At 52.0% G+C, this 25,336-nt stretch overlaps 1 protein-coding gene across 3 annotated transcripts in view; it reads right to left on the bottom strand.

Annotated features, from left to right (window-relative positions):
* EEFSEC (eukaryotic elongation factor, selenocysteine-tRNA specific) overlaps positions 1 to 25,336 on the bottom strand; it is a 238,568-nt gene that overhangs the window by 50,248 nt on the left and 162,984 nt on the right. For 2 of the 3 annotated variants that reach the window (XM_081822977.1, XM_081822968.1), the window contains exons 5-6: positions 20,395 to 20,466; positions 12,459 to 13,115 (exon numbers count right to left, since the gene is read on the bottom strand). In XM_081822977.1, coding sequence (XP_081679103.1) covers positions 12,459 to 13,115; positions 20,395 to 20,466 — 729 coding nt within the window. The remainder of the gene's footprint in view (positions 1 to 12,458; positions 13,116 to 20,394; positions 20,467 to 25,336) is intronic. The other variant, XM_081822974.1, reaches the window with a different exon arrangement.

The following is a 25,336-nucleotide window of genomic DNA, read 5'->3' on the forward strand; positions in this document are numbered from 1 at the left end:
TTCTGACCCTCTGAGGAGGGGCCCGCGGGGGCTCCCTCTTGCTTGCTGCTTTGTGGTCTCCTTGGGGCTGGAGTGGCAGTTTAGAAAGGATTCAAGTTCAAAGGGAGTGCCTGTGTCACTCCTGTTCTCTTGTTTTATGGCTTGGCCAGAGGGCCTAACAGCACTGATTAGGTGTAACGTCCCCTCCTGCTAACGTCTGTGTCTTCAATTCCACTTGCAGGGTCAGGCAATGTGGGTGAGAAGGCTGGCCTTCAGCACACTGCCAGGAACCCAGTGTGGTCTCGGGAATGCTGGTACCCCCAACCCCTGCCCGCTGATGGTCTGCGCAGTTATTTCCAGCAGCCTGGGTGGATCCTTCCAGGAGCCAGAAGATGGCCTAGACGGGCATTATGGACACGAGCCGCCAGGGCAGGGAGAGAAGCTGGCAGCAAACTCCTCCTCCCTCAGACTATCCAGCCCTCTGCACCTCCTCTCCCATCCCACCCTCAGCAGATGAGAGCCACGAATTGTCCTCGGCCATGCTCCGTGAGAGGCACCTCCACACCATTAGTGAATCTTCAGAAAAGCCCTATAGGGATTCAGCAAAATGAAATGACTTGCTCAAAGTCACACGTTCCAGCTTTCCCTGCATTTGCCCCCATGGCATGAGAGCAGAGGAGATAGAGGTTTGGTGGCAGTGAATGAGCCCAGCCTGTATTCAAAGCACAGTCCTTGCTTTGAAAGCCAGGGCACTGCCCACCCTCTGGGCTCCCCTGAGCCAAGCCATGACTGGCTAGACCCAAACTTGCTTGCAAATCCAGCCCTATCCCTGCCAGTCCCAGCTCCTGAAAACCCCAAGCCACTGGAGAAGCCAACTGCAGAGAGGGAAGACAGATGGAGCCTGGCCACTACATGCAGGAACTGAGGTGCGTGCAGCCCAAGCACCTATCAAAGGAAGACCTGCTAGCCCAGTGGATGCGATGCACTGGGAGGGAGGGCTGCCTTCGTGGCTGTGAAGTGTTTCTGGTCTGCTCTGGGGCCACCCAGGGTGGAGGCTGCCAGGCCCAGAAGGCACTGAAGGCCAGTGAGGCAAGCTGCTGACACCCCCCACCCCAGGCCTCCCCAGTTTCCTCATCCACAAAATGAGGCTGGAAAGAGGGTAAGCTTTCCTCTACCTATGGTTATGGGGCCAAGAGGCAAGTTACCCTTCTGGTGAATTCCAGTACAGGCTGAGGGATGTGGGCACACTGCAAACAAGAGAAGACACAGAAAGAGGGCTAAGGGGATAGGGACCAGGTGTGAGGGACGATGGAAAGAGAGGAGGTGTTTAGCCAGAAGCAGCAGCTAAGAACAGACTTGAATGATGTTGTCCAACATGGCTCTTAAGGTTTCACACAGAAGGGCCAATTCCAGAGGGAATGCTAATCTCCTGCTTGTGCAGTGGGCCGGAGCCTGGGCTCTGGAGCCAGCCTACTTGGGCTCAAAGCCCTGGTCTTGTGGTCTTGGAGACTCTGGCCCATGGCCTCACCCCTGTGGACCTTAGTCCCCCATCCACAAAGTGAGTTAAGAGAGTTACGGCAGGTTCACACTGAGCTGTCGTCAGCCTGGCCTCTGCTGCCCCACACGCCCTGGGCAGGGTGTCTTCCTCCCTCAGGACCCACCCCGCAGCACCACACACAGGAAGGTGGGTGGGGGCGTGCAGGGGGCAGGGTGCCCAGCCCCACTGGCTGCCACACGCAGAAGTGAGCAGACACTGCCGACAGACCACAGCACTCTTCCACAGCCCCCTGTGGGCCGCAGAGCCCCCCGGCAGAGGGTTGCACTGGGAATGGGCAGGGACAAAGCCTATGTGGGCCACCAGCTGTAGCTTGTCTGCATGGGCTGCCCCAATTGGAAGAGGGGTGGCCCTGGAAGGCAAGAGTTGGCCTAAGTGCATTTCTGCATCCCCAGAACATGAGCCCTCCAGATATTACTGGGGGTGGGGTGCAAAGAGGGGACTCACAAATGTCTGCTGCAAGAAACCTCATTAAAAGTCTGGCTACGGAGAGGGATGGTAGCCCTTCCTGCTGGAGGCAGTGAGGCCAGCATTTCTGGGGAGCTTCTGGAAGACTGGGGGTCATCATTTGTCCTGGGTGTTAGAGGGCAGGGGGCTGGAGGAAATGCATTTTCTCGGCCCTATCCATCTCTAGAACATGTGTGCATGCCCAATGGTTGGGCTTGTCTCCAAATTATAGACTCTTCCAGCTAAAGGAGAGAGACCTCAAAGATCAGACACCAGCACATCCAACGAGGAAAAACCTTCAGAGAACAGTTGGAGGCTTTTCATTTTGAAATCAATCATTGTGACGTCAAACCAAAGGCAATGCATGTGGGACTTGCTCAGTGGGCCTTGCTCCTCGAGAACAATGCTGAACCTGGGCCAGCGCAGTTACAACAATAGCTCTAAGTGGGGACTTTCACTGTTTGCATAAATACTTCGCTTCATTTATGAGCCTTCAGTCACTGGAGGGTGAGTTCCCAAAGAGCAGTCACTGGTTGCGGATGGAAGCCCAGGTCCTCGCTTACACGCCGGGCAAGTCCCTACTGTCCCCAGCCTCTGAGTGGGAACCTGGCTGCCAGTGCACATAATTATGTCATTACATGTGTGGGTCTCTCTCGGGGCCTGGCTCCCATGATGAGGCTTGGGAACTGCCCAAGTTCTGAAGCGACTATTCTAATTCAAATTGGAGAAGTGGCACCAAGGAAAGAAGGGCGGCCAGTGTGCAGTGGAGCCCCGAGTCACTCCCTCCAGTGGCTGTGAGGAGGACTAAAGCATGAGGCAGGGCTGGGAAGGTTTGAGTCTGGACGGCCTCTTCCAGCAATACGACCTTGGGCAAGGGACTTCCCTGACCCTCAGTTTCTTCCTCTGAAAATCTGTTCTGGGATTAGGGGTGTTGGTGTTGGCAAGAACAACTAAGACATACTCAGAAACCTCAAGATGGAGAGTTAGTTATCTAAGCGAAGAGAAGCAAGGACACGGACACCTAACTCTGCACAGACTATGCGCCGGCGGCTGCTGTCTGGACTCTGATTCTCTCCCTCGTACTCTCCATCCCACAGTGAGGGCCTCGCTGAGGACAGCAGCCAGGGAAGGGACCTGCGAGGGAAGAACTCAGAAGTTGCCTGGAGCGCCAAGGTAATCCAACAAGGCAGAAGGGGGTAATTCTCCCAGAGCACTTGACGGCCACCAGGATTGACAACTTCACCAAGAGTCCCTGCGATGCTGCTGTTCTGGTATCACCATCCTTATGTGGCAGAAGAAACATCTCACCCAGAGGATGCCTTTTCTTCCCCGCCAGTACAGGGCCATGGCAGGGAGAGGGGGGCCCTGGAGCGGCCTGCGAGGTAGGGCGGCTCCTCCACCAGCCACAGTGGGACCGTGGGTAGGCCACATCACTTCTCCGAGCCTCAGTGACCTCTCCGGTGAAAACAAGGGTGAACGTATCCACCTCCAGGGTTGCTGTGAGGAGAGCCAGGAGTTCTGTGAAAGATTGCTGTGAGTGACAGCCAACTTCACTGCAATCCTGTAGTGCCAACCCACGCAAGGAAAGCAGCTTTCATCTCTTTGGTCAAGCGGGTTGCAGAGGCCCAGTGAGGAGGCCTAGGGCAGGCCAGGCTCTGGGCATCACAGAAGGCACCGACCCAAGGAGGCATCCGCCCACCTCTGTCCCACCTCTCAGGCCACTGCGGCTGGCTTCCTCAGTCCCAGTGGTGGGCAGGCCCCTCACTCGTCTGTAGCAAGCTGTGTCTCCCAGTTCCCCCCACGCATCCCCCAGCCTCCCTCCCTGGTTCTGTCCTCCACCACCCAGGCACCAACGCAGGTGAAGCTGTCTATCTGGAGCTCATCAGGAGGTGCCAAGGCACAGGTCACAAAGGCAGCTGTAGTTTCACGGAGGAAAAAGGGGATGACCATTTTACTGAGCACTTGCTTCATGCCAGACCCCATCCTCGGCCCTCAGCACACGTGATCTCATCAACTCCCCACCACCACTCCTTCACAGAAGAAACACGTTCTGGGGGTGGGGAGGGGGTGTTAGGGAGACAGTGACTTGCCTATGGCCAAGCTGAGCCAGTCCAAGGCCAGCTCTTTCCACCATGTCAAGCTGCCTTGACCCTGTGCCCGTATTTGAGCAAAAAAGGAATCTTCAAAAGGAGGCTCACAGGCGCTTCAGCAGCTGAGCAAGACTCTCCACTCTCAGACGCTGACCTTGGAAGGGAGGAGAGGGGCTGAGGGCTTGGGCCCGGGCCAGAGCACTAGGTTAGCTATCTGATCTCCCTCAGCTTCAGGGGGCACCTCTGTTTTCTCCAGTGGCCTGGGAACTGACACAGCCTTTGGCCTGCTGGACAAGGGCTCGGGACAGCAAGGGTTAGCAAAGTGGCCCAAGGAGCCAGGCGGAGGGCAGCACTGCTTCCTCCAAGGGCGGGGGTCTGCCAGATGGCCCCTGCTCGGGAAGGACTACAGGGAGCCTGAGCCGGACTGCACCCTGGCCAGAACACTCTCCTGTGCCCTGGGTGCATTTAACAAGCCATCAGCAGTGGAGCCAGGCGGGCCAAGAGCAGGGAGGCAGCACCACTTTAGACTTCAAAGCCAGCCAGCGCTGCTGGTGGCGTCTGCGTGTTTACACTTGGTTAGGCTGATGCTGCAGGCTCCTGGGCCCAGCCCTAAGGCCTTCCCCATCCAGCGCCAGCCTGCCAGAGCCAGGATGGTCGGCTTGCCTGGCCTGATCCCACCACAGGAGAGGCGCGGGTGCCAGCACCTTGCCACCACCCCAGCTGGACCCAGGCATCTATGCCCTCAGGAAAGGCCAAGTAAATAGCAATGAGGAGAGCCACTGTTTAACAATGGCCTACTGTGCCAAGTACAGCACTCAGCATTTATACGTACTCATGTACCTCCTTACACTGGTCCATGGAGTAGGGAGTATAACCCCCGTTTCTCCAGTAACGACACAGAGGGGAAGAGACGCCCCCAAAGTCTCACACTTGTGCAGGGGACCATCCAGCATTCAGGCTGGAGACTGAATTCCTTGGGCCTTCAAGGCCTCGGCCTGCAGACCCTGCCATACTTGGTCCTCTCCTTTTCTCCAGCCTGGTCGCAAAGAGGCATCCCCTTGGTCCTGCGTGCCTGCCTCCCTGGCCTGCCACACCCTGAGACCCAACTTCACAATTAGTGGCAGGCCAGCCGTGGTAGCTGAGGTGTGAGTATTGTCTTTATCTTGGCCGTGAGATGGGCCCAAAGGGATTTTTGAATAAAGAGTTGGCAGGACCACCTCTGTTTAGGAGAAAATGATATGGGTGGAGCTGTGTAAGCTACTGAGGCAGGGAGGGAGGCAAGGAGGGCCCCGGGGTGTGGTAGCAGTCTGAGGTGTGAAGTGGACCACGGCAGGGCATGCAGTGCAGAGCACTCTGTGTCCTCGGCACGGAGCCCTTGGAGGCCCCACCTTTTCCCAAGCAATTGTTTCAAATGAGGAAGCAGGGCCCCAGAGAGTAAGTGGCTTCAGTCAGGCCAGACCACTCGACTCAACCTGGGGTACCCAGGCTCAGAGTGAGACTTGAGAATGCAGGCTAGGTAAGAGGGGACAAGGTTGGGGACCTTGAGTGGACACCCACTCTGTAGGCTGCCCCGGGTGACCCTACTCAAAGGATTTCTCCAGCATAATCTGAATGAAGCCCCAGCCTCCCCCAGCCCCCACCCTGCATCATTGGCCCTGCTGGTAGCTTTGGTGGTCGGCCCACCTACACCTTGCAACTCCCTTCCCATCCTCCAGCTGCTGGGCGCCCTAGGCTGAGGGCCCTTTTCCAAACGCCCAGGGCCAGACCTCTGGGCCTCTGCAGAAACAGTGCCTGGCCCTGGGACCCCCACATCCCGTCAGTCTGGCCAGTCACAAGGCATAGCTCAAAGGTCACCAGCTCTTTGTACTTTTCCCTCATCAGACCACCTCCTCCCACCTCAGCAGAGTCCTTGCTCCTCTCCTGCTCCCTGCGGACCCCCTCTGTATGCCCTCTGACTAGGCACGTGTCTGTCCTCATAGAAAGGCCACGTTTCCTATGACACTCGGCCCGGTCCACTTAGAGAAGAGCAGCTGCTGTGACTCTGCACGTGGCTACGATGCAGGGACCTCTGGAGCATGGCCTCACAGCTCCACTCCAGCTGAGAAACACTCTCCACCCCCTCTTCACTTTTACCAGATCTTTGCACACCTGCAAAGAAAGATCCTTTACCTAACTGTTTTCTTTAAATACCTATGCTTAAAGGGAAACTTCACATGGTACCCTAGAGAGAAAACAAGAGTCGCCATAAACAGGAACCTGATGGTAAAGTAAATACAATTAAAAAAATGGATCCTAGTCACAGACTGTTGCCACTGGAAAGATCTATCTTGGCCCTATTTTCTGCCTGTTCAAAAAGCAGATTAGCACGGAACAGAGGAGTGTTCAAGTCACCTTCAAGGGAATCTAAGACTTTCTTTGTGATGTAAACAAGGGACAAAAAAAAAACTGACAAAAGAGAAAAAGTTATTACTAAGGAATTCTACATTATATAACAGTATGAGAAAAAGTCTTAGCCAAATGAATAGCAACTTACTGCTTGCAAATTTTCAAGTTGCAAACACATGAAAGAATGAACAAATGCGCACGCGCACACACACACACGACATCTATCTATGTATCTATATCCATTCTTCATTTCTAATTTTAATGGTTCATGTTATCTACTTTTAAAAGTCTACTAGGGTTTTCTCTGTGGCCACAGGTACAACCAGAATCTAAGTCCCACAAGGACAGGGATTTTGTTTCTCTTATTGTTATATCCCCAGCCCTGAAAACAGCACACAGATATTCTACAAATATTTTTTGAATGACTATTGCTGAATGTCCAGTTTTGTAAATGTTCCACGGAAAAAAAGGAGAAAGTGTATTTTCTCTATTTCTATCTAGAAATCAAGTGTAGCAATTGTGTTATGCCTTGGTGTCCTTATCTGTTGTTTAGTGGGCCTGTCCAATTCCAGAATCTGCATTCTAAAGTGCCCCACTATAATTATGACTCCATTTTTTACCAAGTTCTCTTTGGATTTCTAACAGATTTTGTTTTTATATGTTTGGTAGGTACAAGTTTGTAACCATGCCTCTTATCATTACATGATGTCTCTCTTTATCTTGGTGAGTATTTTTGTCTTAAATTCTATCTTGTTTCAAATTAACTTGTCTGAAATTACCACTCATACTTTTTGTTCAATCACCTGACATTTCTCTGTCTATCCTTTTATTCCTAACCCTCATTTACCACTGTGTGTTTCCTATAAATGGCATATAACTGGATTTTGTGTTTTAATCCAATCTATCAATCTATGTATTACATAAGAGAATTTGGCCATTCACGTTTAGTATAATGACTGATACTCTTGTTCCTTCTGTTTTTGTCATTATTTATGACCAATGTTTTTATTTCCCTCATTTTTGTTGGTTTAATCAAATTAATTCCAGTTTTTCCTTTGTGTGTGTGGAAGTGCTACACTTTCCATTTCCATTCATAGTTTCTTTCCCTTTCTTTGTGTTTATAATCTGACACATATTTCTATATTTTTACCTGAAAACAGGATACTAAGCATCTCCCTCACCACCACAGGCTCTAATTCCCTTTCCCAAGCCCTCTCCCTAGAAAGACTAGCCCTTTAGAACACCTTCACTTCCCTTCCTCTCCCCCTCAGGTGAGACTTCTGGAGCATTTCTATTAACCTGAGCTCCCTTCCCAGGACCTAATTCCTGAGGAATGCAGACAGAGTTGAGTACTTGTGGTTGTAGGTGGTGATTAGACTTTTCCTTGCAGGATGCTCAATCTGTTTCAAGACTCCTATTTACCATTTAGATCAGGGGTGGACACAGTATAGCTAGAGGCCAAAATTCTGCCCAGCATCTGTTTTTGTACGGCCTTCAAGCTAAGAATGGTTCTTTTATTTTCCAGTGGACTGAAAAACATCGAAAGAAGAATATTTCATGATGTATGAAAACTATGAGAAATTCAAATTGCAGTGTCCATTGATAAAGTCTTACTGGCACCCCACCACACCTTCTCGCTTCTACCTTGTCTACGGCTGCTTTTGTGCCCCAGTGTCAGAGTTGAGCAGTTGTGACAGAGACCTAGGAGGTACTGGGTACCATAACTCTGGGACGACTCCACAGCATCTCACCCAGCCATATGTTTTATTTATTCATTTTTATTACCAGTGCATAGGCACCATGTCAAAACAGGAAAAGTGGACTTCGAATGTCACACTTTTAATGCTCAGTGAGGTGTGGATTATTGTTTTATCGAATTACATGGCAAAGCTCTGTGTTCGTTATTGGCTGTATTAATAAAATACAACATACACTGACATCACAATATTCCCAGCTCACAGAAAAAAAATGAGACAATTTCAAGCAGTACATCTCATCACAGCAGAATTTCTTCACAAAACAAAACAAAAAGAGAGAGAGAGAGAGAATAGGCTACAATCAAAGTAAGTTTGCAAGTGGTTCATTTGTTAGCCAAGCAAGGAAAGCCATTTACTGGTGGTAAGTTAATTAAATAGTGTTTGATTGCAGCAGCTAAAAAAAGCATCTAGAGAAAACAAGCTTGTTAAAGATGATTAGATTTGGGGCAAGGCCAATTGCTTGGATGTGGCCCACGGGCCACAGACACTGTAGGTGACACCAATGAGTGAAGCTACATCTGTAGGGGAGTCTGACCCATTCTCCAGTGTCAGTAAGTGAAGCAGAGCAAAGAAGTAAGAGAAAACCCGGGGAGGGCTAAGAGCTGGCCTCCTTATGTGCCATGCACTGTCCTCAGCATTTTGTATTTATTTCACTGTTACGTTCTTTCTAGAACTTACTACTACCTGAAAGCATCTAAGGTACTGTTCCTTGTCAGCCTCCCCCATGAGAACAAGAACTCTGTCTGCCTTGCTATATCCCCAGCACACACAGGAGCTAAGTAAACATCTGGATATATGAATGAATAATGTCTTTTAGGCAATGGGCTCAGAAGGACTATATGCCTTAAGTCTGTCCAGATGGAAAGTGTCCATTCAACACATATCCATATAGGGCTGGGCCTTCCTTGTTTATAAATGGAGGATGTCTTAGAGGCCCAAGCTGAGCTCCCACCCCTTGGCGCAGTGCTGAGAAATTCCCTGGATCTGCCCACATTTCCACACTAGGAGGTGGTCAGGCTGGGACTGAAGCCCAGGCCTGCACGTTTGACCAGTCTGCCACATGGCAAAGACTGTGGCCAACCAAGTGATCTGAAAATCTCTGTGTACTCTGGGTCCTGCTCAAGGCAAATGGGGCTGCCCGTTGGAGTAAGTCTGGCCTTCTACTCGTGAGCTGTACTAGGAAATCTCCTTCCTGCTTCCCCTGAGTTAGACTCAACTCTTACATATGAAGCCACTTCACCTGTGAGGTGGAGACTGTTTGTTCCTCAAATGAATGAGGCTGTTGAAATAAAATGGCTCCCCAAGGCATACAGTTGTTACATGGCACAGCTAAGGGCTTGAGCCCAGTCTATGTGATCCCAAGTTCAATGCTTATCAACCTGAGTAGGAAGAAAAGTCTCCTGCCAAGGATACTCCAGCTTCTTGAGAGCATGCCAGCCTCTCAACTCACTGGGCAAGAATCTACCAGACATGCTGGAAAGATATCGGCTCAGAGGCCAGTCAGTGCTGGGTTCAAATCCTGACTTGACCATCCTGTGACCTCGGGTAGGTTGCTTCACATCTCTTGAGCTGGTTTCCAGTGTGGCTCCCTTTGCAGAGGGGCCCTGATGGCCCGAGTTCAGAGTAGGAATAAAACTAGCTTTTTTTTTTTTGAGTAATTTTGTGCTGTTTGAATTATTTTTTACCATGCACATATATTACTTTTCCCAAATATTTACATATAATTTTAGGAGGAAGAAAGTGATCTATTTAATAATTTCAAAAAAAGTACATAGGAAAAGTAGTAACCTCCTCATTGAATTTTTATAAGGATTCAAAACAACGTATGCAACTAGTAATGGCACACAGTAGGTGCGGAGTAAATAGAGTAGGGATGGGGTGGAGGGAGGCAGGAGGCAGGTGTATTCCTGCCCCTGGGCCCAGAAGGGAATCTGTGGCACAGGACAGGTGTCCCTTCAGCTAGGGCCTTAAGCGGTTGGTAGGGGGACCCTGGGTACCGTGCCCTTTCCTACCTTACAGGATCCCAGTCTCAGGACTCCTCCACACACCTCCACAGCCCTGTCTGAAGCAGTCCCTGGTTGAAGGGAGCCTTTCTGCTCAGGATGTCTAGGTGGGATCTGTCGACTGCAAGTCTGGGGCTCTTGGGCCTCCACTTCTGGCCTCCCTGGACTGAGGAGGAAAGGGCCGGTGGCCCCAGGGATGCCCTAGATTGGTGGTATGGTTTGGGTCAGCACATCTCCTTGGCTCTCCCCACTGCCCTTAGGAGGCAAGAGGCATTCGATAGTATGTTTACTGGCTCCTCACAAACCCACACTCCTCATTCTTGAAGGAAGTAATTGCTGCTCCACCACCAACAGGCCTGTGTGGGGCAATTAGACCTGTGAACTCATCAAGTGGGACATTACTCCATGACAGATATTTCACCAGAGAATAATTATGCTTCATAATACTGCTAATAAATCAAGCGAGACAAACAAGTGACGTGCACTTTATCACCTTCGTCTTCAATCAGCATCTCAGGGCTGGCCCCCGGCTGATGGAGCCTTTGAGTGGCCCCCATGATTGGCCCATAAGCCCTCCTGGCAGCCCTGGGAGTTTAGGCTGCTGCTCTGCAGAGGAGGAAGCCAACATTCACAGATGGACAGACAGCAAACAGCAACGGGGGCGGGGGGGACGGGACGACACAGACATGGCTCCAGTTCCAGGACTCCAGCCGCAGCGCAGGGTGACCAAGCCTGTCCAGCTGAGCGGGCAAGGTTGGCCTCAAAGTGGAAGGCCTGAGATTACAGAGCTGAGGATCCTGAGTTTTGGATGGACTGTGAGGGGGTAAGTAAGAAACTTCTACTGATTCCCCCTCAGAGGGCAGGTCTAGATACAGTCAGGAGAGGAAGGGAATCGGGCCTGAGCACCAGGAAGAATCCTGAGACAAGGAGGAGGAGAGTGGGAGTTCCTGCAGTGACAGAGTTCCAGAGAAGAAACATGGGGATCTGAGAGAGGGGAAGGAGACAGGGTGGGCGGTGGCAGTGGAAATCCCGACCCTGGCTGGTACCCAAGGCCCTGACACTTTCTCCTGAGTGCCTGCTCGGTAAGGGTCAGACCCCATGCTGGAGCCTATGCTGACTTGGGCAGGGTGCTGCACCGGGAGGGGTAACCCTCATCCTGCTGTCTAAGGAACAGAACCGCAGTCCTGCTGAGGACCTCAGGGCAGACCCCACTGGAACCTGAGCTTCCCAACACTGAGGTCTTAGCACAGCCATGCTCACCCGGCTCAGAGACGAGTCCCAAGACCACTCACAGCCACCCCTGCCCTGCAGGGGCCCACATCAGGGAGTGAGGTTTGGACAGACGTTTGGACATTCTCCACCCATCTCTACAAGGCCCAGGAGGCAGGGATTCCCACTGAGACCTACAGTGATAAGACAAAGGAGTGGGGGCACCTGACAGAAGGTAATCCCAGGACTTCAGGACCCCTTTAGGCTCTGGGCTACCGCAACTGCCCACTCTCATGAAAGGCCTGTGAACCAGACTGGCTCACCCATGTCTAAAGACCTGCATCTGGTGATGATGCCAGGCACCCGAGGAAGCCAGCAGCCTGGCCCCTCCCACTCTGTCACCTTCCTGTACCTTCCCACCTCTTGCCCTCTGGCACCCTGCCACCATCACTCCCCACTTCCCCCACCCCACAGGGTGAGGACACGCTTGGCCAGGCCTGCCCTGCATTGACCAGCTATGCTCCCTCTGTCGATATGACTGGCATATCTGTTGATATGACCCAGCAGCCACCCTGCCTAATGGAGGCTCAGCCCCCACTGAGGCCACGAGAGCGAGGGCCTGCTCATCAGGCTGTGAGGCGCAAGGCCCGGCCTCTTATCTGAAGCTCAAGGAGGCCACTGATACTGCTGGCTTCTGGCCCAGGTGAAATGCTGCTGTCTGAAACCAGTTTGTGTGAGGGACCAGGGCTGCTCTGCCCTACACAGGCCACCTCCACCACCAGAGTAGAGGGCAGGGATGGGAGCAGGTGCAGTGGGGCTCCCCTGCCTTGGTTCAGGCCCCGCTCTGTGACTGAGGGTTAGCAGAACTCAGGCCACTCAGCCACTCTGGGCCTCAGTTTCCTTGTTCTAAAATGTCAGAAGTTGGGACCAGAAGCCTCTGAGGTCTTCCTGGTTCTTATCACGGACTCCAACTGTGTCCATCCCAGCTACCAGAGCCCGACAAGGAAGGATGATGGGTGGAGGGACTGCTTACCCGTTCTACAAGGCCATGTTTGTGCTTGAGCTTATACACTTTCAGCCTGGGCAAGAAGCTCTCAGCATAGTCCTTGTCCTCCAGCCCATGGAGCAGGACACCATGGAAGGCCAGTCGGCACATGTTGGCATGAATGTCCGCATCTAGCCTGGAGCCAATCACCAGGCACAGCCGAGGGCAGGTGACAGGCTTCTCAAATTCCACGAGGGCCCACTGCTGCCGAGGGCAGCGGCCTTCTGTAGCCTGGCCCGTCTTCTTGTTAGCCTCATCACTGTCTGTCGCCACTGGTGCCAAATCCTTATCTAGGTACTGCTCCTGGAAGAGGTATTCTCGAGAGAAGTCGAAGGAGTCCAGCACAGGCTCATGGTCAAAGCTATCGGGGGCAGGGCTGAAGAACATCAACCGGCCCATGACTGTCTCATGGCCCACCGTGATGTGGAACTTGGCTTTGGTCTGCAGGGGCCCCCGGAAATACGGGATCTTCTCCACAGAGATGATGGCTGCGTGGACAGTGTGCAGGGACTCAGGGGCACACACCAGGCCACGCTCCAGTAGCTTGGGGTCAAACTGGGTGACGCAGATGCCCAGTCGGTCTCCCTGCATGGCTGAGGTGACAGGCATGTGAAACATCTGCATGGACTTCACCTTCTTCACCACCTGGTGGGTAGCAAAAGAGAAAGCTCATGAAACGAAGAGCCTTGAGGCTGGGGGGAAGGGCTCCAGCTGGAGAAGTCCCTATCCCAGTACTGCCAATACTCACTTGGCCCCTGGCAAGGCAACCCAGAGGAGCTCTGGGGCGCTCAGACTCCCCTTGGCCAGAGTAAGCTCCACCCTGCAAACACGAGGCCCACAGGGCACCCTGGTCCAGGATGTGGGCGGTGGTCACGGCAGCCAAATCCTGAGCTACCTTGGCTCCCTCCATCCTAGTCGCTACTCCACCCCAGACTCCATTCCAGCACTTTCTTGCCTTGAGCCCTCTGTAGAGGCTTGTCACCATACGCAAGATGGCTCCCTAGGTCCTCAGACTGCCAAGCTATGGCCATCTGTCCTTGAAAGCCCAGGCCAAACCCCACTGCTCTAGAAAGTCTACCCTGACCCCCAGTGGGCAGGATCTGTCCCTCTCTCTTTGGTGCTACCCCAGCCCTTCTGAGTCATACACAGCCTGCTCTGCTGTCACTGCCTATTCTGCACCAATCTGCCTGCTAGCCTGTGGGCTTGGGCTTCTCCAGGGCAGGTCACACTGAGGGACTACAGTGTGCCAGGGACTGTTCTGGGGGTAGGAATAGAGTGAGAAACGGCAACAAAACTACAAATACATTTAACATTAACTAAGTTTGTACTGAGGGAATTAATATGTAAGACTTTGCGTATAAATACATAACATAATCATATACATTATTATATATAAAGTACTATATTACATGTAATATGTATACCGTATATAACATATAGAGAAGGCCTAGGGTGTGGGGGGAGGTCTGGCTTTTTAGAGCGGTGGTCAGGGAAGGCTTCTCTCGAGGTGATGACTCAGCTAAGACCTAATTATAAGAAGTTATGTGAAGGTCCAGAAAAAGATAGTTCTGAACAGGGGAGCTAATGAATGTATAGGCCGAGGATGGAGGCTCCGTGGGTCTGAGAAATAAACAAAGAGGTGGGAGGGCTGCAGCAGGGAGGGCAGGGAGGAGAGGGCAGGCTGGAAGTCGCAGAGGAGTTTAGGCAAAGGAGTAACCGGATCTTATCTCTGTTTGGAAACCACCACACCAACTACTACACCAGGCAGATTTCTGTACCCACAGTTTGTAAATCAGGAACAGACATAGGAAAGGCTCTAATAAACGTTCACGAAATCAATGAACATTCCTACTAAGATCCACTGTCGGAGAGGAGATGAGATCACGCTTAGCGCAGCAAAGAAATGGGTAATGTATTTCAGAAAACCTCATAAAAATTTGTTAAGTTAAAGACACTTTGGCCTTCAGGTTGCAAGCATCCCCATCTGCAAAGCCCGGGTGTGGGGAGCACTCGTTTTCTCCCTGGATAAAGAGAGAATGCTGAGCGGCTCCGGGTGCAGGAGGCCAGGCCCTTTCTTGGAGAGCCATAATACTCAAGTGTTTGTTTAAAGATCATTAACTACCTAACCAAGAGGTCAAGGGGCAGAGAAAGTGAGAAGTGCGGTGTCAAAAGCCACAGCCAAGATCAATCAAAGAGAAACATAAAACATCTCTGAAATGGTCTACAAGGGCAATGGGAAACTAAGATTTTCAGGAATGCACCTCAGAGTAACTGGAGAATATTATCTTACACTAAGCGTCTGCCCAGCGAGGCCGGCCCCGAATCACAGCTCTTCCCCCCGAGGCCTGTAGTTGCCGGGTGAGCTGTCCTCTGGCCCCCACCCCACCAATCTCCCTTCTCTAGGCCAGCTTTCTAAAACACATGTCGGATGATGCAATTCCTTGGCACTGACTTCTACACGGGCTCCCCTCTTGCACATCACCACTTTCAAACCTTTTGGGTGTAGCTGTTGTGAGCAGGAAGATCCTTTGGTCATGTGAAATTCTATGGGGAATCAGCCCGCTGGCCGCCACCTCCCCACCCCCACACTGGGTAAGCTGCTCAGGGAGGGTAGGGGCTCTTGCACCTCCTGACATCCCCTCTGCTGCCCCACCAAAGACTTCTGCTTGCCTGGCTTCTCCACATGGCCTTCCCTGGAGCCTCCCACCACATGGCCTGCCCCAACACGTGAAGCCACAACCAGGGGAAGCTTGAACAATTCCCTACATACAGAACCACATATTTGTTTTGCCTGTGAGGACCCTTCTCCCTGGGACTTCTTCCACCTAAAATTCCTGTTCATGTCAGAGGACCTCCTGAAATGGCTTCCCTGCTCACTCCAGACCGAGCTGGTTACTCTCCTTGGGTTGCTCTGAACCTGACTTCCTACGTTGCCATTGCTGCTTTATGGTTCTGCCAGTCTGTGCCTCCTTGTACCTACTGAGTTAAATTACGATAGGGTAAATATCCATGGCCCCATCATTCACCCTGAGAACTAAAACATTACCAATAACTTCACTCTCCTTCTGTGCTCCTTCCCCACCTAGTGCTCCTGCCTGCCCCCCAGCTGGAGGCAACCACTCTCTTGAATTTGGTGTGTGGCATTCCTTTCTTTTTATATATATACGTGTACATGGTTGTGCGGAGGCTCACTACATATGTAGTACATATGCCTAACCAATACTTTGTTTTCTGAGTGTTTGAACTTTAGAGTTCTTGCCCGTGCTGCCTACACCTGCAGCTCATTTGTTGCTGATGCTGTATGTCGCATGGCACACACAGACCCCCATTCAGCCTCCTACTGATGCGCACATGGGTCATTTCCAATTTTTCCCTGGAAAATGATGCAATGAATTCCCTCTCAAACAAGACTCCCGCCTGATGCACAGTGCAGGGAGGGTTCTGGAAGACGCGGGCCCTGGACCAGAACTGCGGGGTCAGGAGCAAGTGAGGGCTCATGTCTGCTAGATAAATAAAGTACCAATGTACGCTTCCACCCACAGGCCAGAGACTCTCAGTGGATCCGGTTCTTCTCCAGTGTCTGGCATGGCCAGATTTCTTAATTTTTGCCTATCAAACTTGTGTATTTCCCCTTTTAAATCCAGGTTCCGGGGCACCTGGGTGGCTCAGTCGTTAAGCGTCTGCCTTCGGCTCAGGTCATGATCCCAGGGTCCTGGGATCAAGCCCCGCATCTGGCTCCCTGCTCAGCGGGAGGCCTGCTTCTCCCTCTCCCACTCCCCCTGCTTGTGTTCCCTCTCTCTATCAAATAAATAAATAAAATCTAAAAAAAAAAATCAATCAATCAATCAATCAATCCAGGTTCCTACTGCTGTACCTTGGTGCCTAGTGCAGAGGCTGGCTGACAGACGCTGTTTATGGCAGACCCAGCTAAACATCCAGCCCATCCAAAGAGAATGGCTGCATCTGATTCTGGAAGAGAAATGCCCCCCATAGCAAAGAAAGCATGGGGTGGAGATTCCGGAGTGGCTGGGGCCTGAGCGAGCTCCTGGTGTTCAGGATGCTCCCTGGGACAGAGGCACAGGGCCCTCACCACCCTGACGGCCCCCACCCCCCACCATCAAGCCCATCTCCAAGCAGGAAGCATGTTCCTTTCAACGGGGCTTGTGTTCTTAGGACTGAAATAATAAAGAATGCTTTAAGAGGGCACTGTGAAGAGCAGAAAGACAAATGACTGTGCAAATCAAGATTTCAAGGGCCAGACAGGAAATTGTGAAACAGATAAGACAGGGACAGGGTGGCGTGGCACGACTGTGGGCTCTCGTGGGTGCGTGCAGCGGCAGCGGCGGCAGCAGCACGCAGGCTCGCGGACAAGCCCACGTTCTTCAAGATGGCCTTTAAGAATGTGAGAGCCCATCTAGGACACCGAAATGCGGGAACTAGTTATGCCAGGTCCAGAATGGGAAAAAAACAGGCTTTCCTTCATTCATTGGCCAACTTTGAGAGAGTCCATCCATCTACTCAACAGCTCACTCATATTTACTAACATCCAAGTTGAGTGGCAGAGGCAGTATATGTACATTCACTCAACACGTATTTATCAAGTTCCTCTCATGTACCAGGCCCAGGCCCCGGCGTGATACAGGGCGAGCAGAACAGACTCTGGAGTCTACTGCTGGGGGTCGGGGCAGACGGAGCTTATAAAATCATCAACTAATAAATGCAGATTACAAAACCATGGAGAGGTGCTATGGGATAGAATAACTGGGTGACGCAATCCTTCCTGGGTCATCAGGGAGGGCTTCCCTGAGGAGGTGGCGCTAAAGCTGAGACCAGAGGGAGTAGAAGAAACCAGCCACAGGGGCTCCAGGCAGAGGGAAGAGCAGAGCAGGTCTGAGGCTCTGAGGTGGGAAAGAATGTGGCCTGTTTGAGGGATTGAAAGGTGGTGGGCTGGCTGGCGGGGTGGGGACCAAGGGCAGTGGCATCAGGTTGGAGACATGGGCCCACCACCTTCACCATGAGGACAACAGAAGCCCCCGGTGGTTGTGGTGGCCTGGGGTTGAGCAGAGGAATGTCACCTGCTCTCACATGCTTTGACAAGGTCACTTTGGCTACATGGTGTGGCGAAATAAGAAAGGAAAGAGGGAAAGCAGCAAGGGAGGAACTCTGAGAGTTCTTTGTGCAGTACAAGGCTGGGGTGTACTGGCAGACCGGATGCGGGGACAAGGGAGACCCTGGCACACGAGGACGGACCCCCAGGCTCCGGCTGGAGGGACAGCCTTGCGCTGCAGGGAGGAGGGGCCGCTGAGAGATCTGTGCCTGGGAGAGGTCCGTGAGGCGGCCGGCAGCAGGTGCGCACAGAGATCGCAGCTCCAGGAGAGGCGGAGGCTGGGGGATGGACAAAGAAGGCTCACGCACCTAACTGCCTCTGGCCTTTCCCCCTGGAGGTCTACCAGGTTTCCACCTCCAGCCTACCACATCTGAGACTCCTCTCCTTCCATCTGTCTGTCTCAGAAGTGGCAGCTGTGTGCTTCCGGCTGCTCGTGTGAAAACTGTGGGTTCCACCTTGGCTCTTCTTGTTCTCTCGCACACGTACCCAGCCATCGGGCGCTCTAGCAGACTTCGCCTTCTCAACAGAGCCAGTGCCCGAGCCCTTCTGCAACCACTGCCCACCCTGCTCCCAGGCCCACCTGGCTTTGATTACTGCCCATTTCCCTGCAGCCTGTTCTCCACAGAGCAGCTTATACATAAGATATGACTCTGCACTTTCGCCTCCAAGCCCGTTACTGTATAACTAACATCCTTGCTGGGACCCCAAGGTCCTACAGTTGGCCCCTGTCATTTCTCTGACTTTATTTGTTACAATTCCCCTGCAGCCCCTATTCACGTCACTTCAGTCACATGAGCCTTCTTACTTCTTGCTCCTGAAACATGCCAAGTGTGCTCCTACCTCAGGGCCTTTGACTGGGATGCTCCTCCCCCAGATGCCCTATTTCTTTTCCTATCCACTCAAATGTTTCTTTATCAGAACCCATCCTTGACTCCACAGTAAGAGCTCCCCATACCTATCTTCTTTTCTTTGTTTTATTTTTCTTCATAGCACTCATCGCTACGTGACATATCATATATTTGCTTACTGACTGTCCCTCCCACACTGGAATGTAACCTCCACGAGGGCGAGGGCTTTATTTTTATTTTCTTTAACTTCTCTTTCTATCTTCAGTGCCCAGCGCAGACATATAGAGCCCTCGACACCTATTTGTGGAATGAATGAATGCAGCCATGGATGGGTGCAGTACTGTCCCTGCCTCCAGGGAGTTCCAGTCTGGGTCTGGGATGTATACATCTACAAAGGCGCATGGAGGTACATAGCCATGCTGTGAGAGCAGGGCTGGCCCTGAGGCTAGCTAGGAGTTGGGAGGTTCCAGACAACCCAGGGGAAGGAGCCTTCCAAGCCTCTCCGAGGAACGCAGGTTTCTCTGGTGGGGCGCAGTTAGGATGGTGGCAGAGAAGGCAGGTGGCAGAGCAGGGAGGTGGCTCTGCATGGGACCGCCAGGCAGGCCCATGCCCTGAGCTTGAGTCAGAGAGGGGATGGTGGCTGCCAAGTCTCTTCCTCTTGTCCTTCCCCTCTTTCTGGCACCAAGCACTTCTGGGAAAGGGAGGATGGACCCACAGAGAGAGGGAGGAAGGAATACATCAAGCAAGCAAACAATTTTTAAAACTCAAGTTTGTGCTTGCTAAGCAATTTGGCCCTTTCTGACTAACAAAGAGGCTTTATCATCATCCGGGTCAGTTATTCTTCATGAAAATCCTACAAGGCAGGTCAATATTTTTACATTTAATTTTAGGGATGAAGAAACAGAGGTTTTTGATGTCTCCAAGGTCACAAAGCAAATAGGCTGAGACTTGGGACAATGAGTACAGGGACTGCAAAGCAGGCCTGACATCCCACGGCTGGTCTCTGGACCAGCTAAGCAGAAACCGTGCCCGGGCGGTGGGCGCTGGGAGCAGAGCGCCAGGCTGCTCCAGGTCTGGAGGACCATCGATGTGGATGCCCATGTGGTGAGAACCAGAAAGATGGCTCCAGGGAAGGGGCAGAGGGAAGACTCCACTGTGAAGGGACCCTGCTCAGGGGTAGAAGGAAGCCGAGACTTGGGAGTGGTGGGGACAGACACAGCTCAGGCCCTCCCTCCCCTGCCCAGGCCACTATGGCTGCCCTGGCCATGGTGAGCAACGGCCTCCTCCTGGCCAAGCACAGCAGACAGCTTCAGAGCCAACTTCTCAACTGCTTTGCTACCTCCTAGCCGCCATCATGTCTGTGTTCAGGTAGCACAGTGCTCAGCACAGGACAGACACTCAGAAAATGTCTGCTGATGGAGTAGATGAGCGGGCAAAGGAACCCTCTGTGCACTCCCAGGCCTGACACACTCAGATACCCCTTCTGGTCTTCTGAGCATCTGAAGCATAGTTCTCTAGCATCCTGAGGACTCTGTAGGGTACTATACTCAGAAGGACCTGGTCTCTGTTTTGGAGACTACTGAAAACCTCCAAAAGAAGTGGCTCAAGGTGGAAATCATAAAGCGTTCATCTCTGCTCTTCACAGCACCTTGCGTGGAATAGTGGTACCCAGCTAATGCTGGATTCCATGATTTTACCCCATGACCTGTACAGAGAGACCCTCAACATTGGTCAGATACCTACACGTGATGACGCTCTACAGACATGAGCAACCATTTAGGTGGCTAACAATGATCTCATTTTATAGACAAGGTAACTGAGGTCCCAGAGGTTAAGACATTTATCCACAGCATCCAGATCTGCCCACCATGAAAACCCAAATTCTTTTACTATATCATGCCATAAAAACACATCTACTCCACCATGGAAATCCAAATGAGTTACAAGCACTGTAGTGAGGTTCACTCACACGCGGGGAGTTCTTTGGCAGCATTCCTTCTGCGGGGTAAGAAATGGAGAGGCCCAGCAACATCAGAATACACTGCAAAGGAACAACAGTGTTTAGGGTCCTCCCGGCATTCTACGGAATCAACAGATGCTTCAAAGAAGTGGACAATAGCCTGCGCTTAGCAGTTTTTCTGATGTGCAGAGATTTTTGTAATAATGGTCCTGGCTGTAATGAGATTGGACCTCTATTACCCATTTTCGTTCCACTAATGAGCCTGGAAGCTCCTGGCTGTGCCAAAGGCGAGGGTCGGGGCCTTGCAACTTCATCATTACTTAATAAAATGTAAATCGGAGAGGAAAAGAAACACACAAGGTTTGACACTAATAAGCTTACAGCAGGATCAGTTACTTCAATTCAAAGAGGTTCAGACCGGAGGGGGAAAAATGAAATAAGCTTTTAAAGATCAGTCTAGGTTTGGCTCCATCAGACCTAACCAATTTTGTTTAATAAGGTTTCAATTTGGCTGCTCTTATTTCTCCCTCTTCTTCGAGCTAGGCCGGGTACAGATAAGGCATCCCCCCACCCACCCCAGCCTAATGCATTAATTGCCTCTCACACAAAAAGCCAAACTCGGGACTCTGCACTAGGAGAGAGCAGTGTGGGCCCCTGGGGGCAGCCAGCACCTCCCCTGCTGGTACAGACCCCGGCACCACCTCTGGGACTGCAGAAGAGACCACCACATGGATCCTGGGGACTCCATTCTTACCCACTTGTTTTTTAGAGAAATGAAAACCATCACCAAAGGTATGGGGAATCAAATGACATCAGAACCACCTGTGTTCCCACCCTGAAACTGACCGCTAAGATGTGTCACTCGTACTTCATGCTGACAGCAAGCTGAAGAGCTCTAGTCCCATTTCCCTCCTCGACTCCCTGCAATTACTTTCATGAATTCCTTATGTGTCCTTCTATTTTATACACTTTGACCCATGTGTGTGTCCCCGGATAGTATATATATTTGTTAGTTTATACAAATTGTCCCATATTATTGCTTCACTCCCACTTGCCTCCTTCCTTCTGTATTATGTTTCTGACATCTGTTCTTCCTAGGAAATAGAGATACTGATCTATGTATCTATTTAGCATATATTTATCTAGACAGAGATACGCTATCTCTGTACATATCTAGATGATTCTTTTTGACCACTGCGTGTTATTTCTTTGTAGGAAAGCTCCACCTTTTATCCATGCCGTCACCAATGGACACAAGTTGCTATTTTTGCTGCTAGAGATGATGTTGCAGTAACCGTTCCTATACACATGGCCCCGTCCACAAGCACAGCGTTTTTCTAGCATGGGTATCTGCGTGGAAGGCTGGCGTGGGGGCTATAGTCCAGTGTCGCCAAGTCTCACCGATTGCTTTCTGAAGTGGCCGGCTTCCACCCACACGGGCAGTGCAAACCCTCGCCAGCACTTGGTATTGCAGGCTTTTTAACTGTTGCCAGGCTGATGGATTAGGCATGGTGTCCCATTGCTGTCTTCATGTGCATTTCTAGGGCCAGGCTCCTCAGAATCTCTGCTGCTTCTAGTTCACCCAAGATAAACTGATGAAAGCCCCTTGTCTCCTGAGACCCTGCCAGGCCCCAGGGGCTTCATGGGCATGCTCCCGAGCCCACATGGCTCTTGGAGGTAGGAGCGATGCATTGGAGGGGCAGGGAGGAGATGAGGTAGAGGAGATCTGCCCCTCCTCGCTGTCCTGGCTCTCCTCCTAGGCTTCCTGCCCTCTGAGCACCGGTGCCAGGAAACGCAGTCCTGGCAGCACTCGACACACTTCTCCTCCCACCTGGCTGTGTCTCTGGGGAACTGTGCTGGCTGACCAAAGGTGGGATCTGTTCTACGCAAAAATTCCATTGGGGCCTCAACAAAAGACCAACTGGCCCCTGGGGAAAGAGGGGAGGGAGCCAAGGAGAATTTCCTCTCTGAGATCCCTGCTAAGAAATAAGGAATGCCCCATATGAAAAGGAAAAGAGGATCTTTAGGAGCCTGGGGGCCCACAGACCCCCAAAGACCCAATTCTAGGATTAGAGATGGAAGGGGGCTTTGCCTGTCTGCATGTCTGCCTGCTCTGGCTCTTCTCCTGGCCCTGGGCGCCCAGGCCAAGTTCCCACTCCTAGCAGGGCCCACATGCATCTTCCCCACCTGCACACCTCTCCCACCGAGACCAGCTCGGGGCACCCGCTCAGGGCCTTGGAGCACCCTACAATGTTCTTCATGGCACTCGCAGCACCTTAATCATTTCCACTATGTGCCTGTGCATTCTGTTGTTTTCTGTGGGGCTCCCGCGCCACATGGACAGCTGCCCACGCATAGGTTGGATTTATTTTGCTCACCACCGCCCTCCATGTGGCAGCCGGGGAGGAAGGGAATGGATTTGGTTTCCTACCACATGGCCCAGGAAAGGCCCCTGCTCCTCCATAGCGACCTCGCAAACAAACCCTGGTTATGAACCTCCCAGTCGCTGCAACAATGGAGAACCGTAAAAGTGACAAGGGGTCTGCCAGGAAGCTTTATGCTCCTCCTCCCAGCCACCCTCCACGCATTTGTCATCCCATAAAACTTTAAATTGAATTATACCAATGTTTGAGTCTTCTGTTTTCCATACAACTGGGGCTTTAATTGTTTTTAATGATATCCCTGGGCTCTTTGGGGGGTAAGGAATCCTTGGGAGGCAAGCCAAGGGAGCCAGCTCTGTCTTCTGGGCAGGGCCCAGAAAAGCCCTCTGTGGAGCTGCGAGCATGACCACACCTGTGCGGGTGGGCCTGCGCAGAGAACCCAGACGGGCTTGGGTCTCACAGGGTGGGTCCCAAGTCTCCCCTTTCCTTCAGTCCTCTGTGAGTGCTCCCCCCCTCCCCCATGGCCCCTGCTCCTGGGGGGGTACACCAGGCCCTGTGCTCTAGCTCTGAGCTTTGGGCAAGTTTCATGACCTTTCCAAGGCTCAGTTTCTTCATCAGTAAAATGGGGCTAATACAACCTAGGCCACGGGGCCTCTGTGAAAGATTTAAGGAGGTGGCATGCACCTACTATCTAGTGGAGCACTTGGAGAGTGCCAGGTCTTCCAGTGAACACGGTGGCCCCAGCCCCAACTCACGGTCCAAACCTCAGCCTCTGGCTTTTTCCTCATCCTTTAAAAGTTGCCATTGCCCATAAATGAGAAATCCTGAAATTCGTCTGCCCCACACCTACAGTTTCTTCCCATTCCTGGTCCCCATTTCCCACGCAGACTCCCCCAGCAGTCACCCCTTGCCCATGTTTCTGCCAGGTCACCCGCCTAGTATAGAGCCCGGGTCATACAATGCCCTTGCTCAAGCCCGCCCAGGCTCTGGGTGTCGCGTTCACTCTCTGGCTGGCACTCAGCCCACCCTCCTCTCAGCCTGGCCTCCTTCCATGTCGATGCCCCGGCTCACTCTGAGCCTCTGCTCCTGCTTATTTATCCACCTTTCACAGTGGGCATTCTTCAGGGTCTGCTGCCAATGTCATCACCTGCATTCCCTCAACACACATACTAGTAGCACCTGCTACCAGGCAGGCCCTTCACTTGACCCTGGGGACATAGGGGAAGCCATGGCCTTTGCCCTCTATGACTCCACACTCACTGTGGGGAGCAGGTGTATAAAGGGCTATTTAGAACACAGTGTGTTGAGTGCCACTAGAGGGGCTCAGGGGGCCTGCAGAGAGAGGAGGTGACATCTGAATTGGATTTTGAAGGATGATGCCATGCAAATGAGATTAGGAGAGACAGAATGGGTGCATGGGGAAGGGGTTGTGGGGAAAGTGCAAGGAGGTGCCAGCAGGTCTGGGCAGAGTTCTATGGGGTAGGGTTCAAAACAAGATGAAGCTGATGCTGGGGCAGGGCTCTGAGGGGGCAGCAGCCCCTTCTCCCCATCTGTGCATCTTGTCCTGATGAGGCAGGGTCTGCCAATACAGAAGGGATTCAGGAATAGCCCGTGGAACGGAGTTCCAGGAAAAGCAAGGCTGGGGTTCTCACTTCCCGATACCTCCCAGGGAGAAACCTGCGCACGTGAGCACAAGATAAGATGGTCACCACGGCACAGGTAACAGCCACGGAGACCGGGCAGTGGGCCAAGAGTCCATCCATGGCACATGGCAGTGGGCAGTATGGAATGTCCATGCTCACAAATGCAGGCACTGTCAGGCTCTGTATAGAGTGACGGGGTGAGGCCAATATTGGGCAAAAACAGAAAAAGTGCAAAAACCCCACGACATGCTACATTTACAAAATGGCATCATGTATTTTTACGTATACATATGTATTGCATAGAGAAGGGTTTTGAAGGGTACACTCAAAAGAATTAACAGGCGCCTCCTCTACACCAGAGGCCAGGATGGGGTGTGACAGAACAGGCCCTTTCCCCTTAACTGAAAAGTTTCACTTTGGGGACATGCAGGCATTCATAAACTGGTTATATAATTAAAAATTAATTCTTTAAAAATAAAAGACAGACATTCTAGTCAATTAAATTTAATACAATCAGGTTCCAATCAATTCACTCAACGAAGACTGACAGTTTGCTCTGAGCCAGACTCTGTGAGGGTGCTGGGCCAGGAGGAGCAGTAAAGGGAGGTGGGCAGGGTGGGAGGGGCCCCAGGAGAGTAAGACACACTCCCTGGTCTCCCTGCTGAGTGCTGTAACCCCAGACTTGAGTCTCGCCTTCCCCAACAACACCCTGAAGCTACAGCGGCAGGACGAGAAGCCAGCAGGCCCCCTAACTAAAGCCTGGCCCAACCTCCCTTCTCCACATGGGAAGACACTGGGGACTCTGCTTGAGGCAGCTGGCATAGAATGGGAGACTCTCTCATTTCTCCTGAAACCTGGAAACAGTCATGCCACCTGCCAAGAGGGGGAGGACAAAAGAGATAACACAAGGCTCTGAGTTCCTACAAA

Source organism: Leptonychotes weddellii, chromosome 1 (assembly GCF_054177405.1).
Source record: "Leptonychotes weddellii isolate Sample4059 chromosome 1, ASM5417740v2, whole genome shotgun sequence".
In the NCBI taxonomy this organism is placed as follows: domain Eukaryota; kingdom Metazoa; phylum Chordata; class Mammalia; order Carnivora; family Phocidae; genus Leptonychotes; species Leptonychotes weddellii.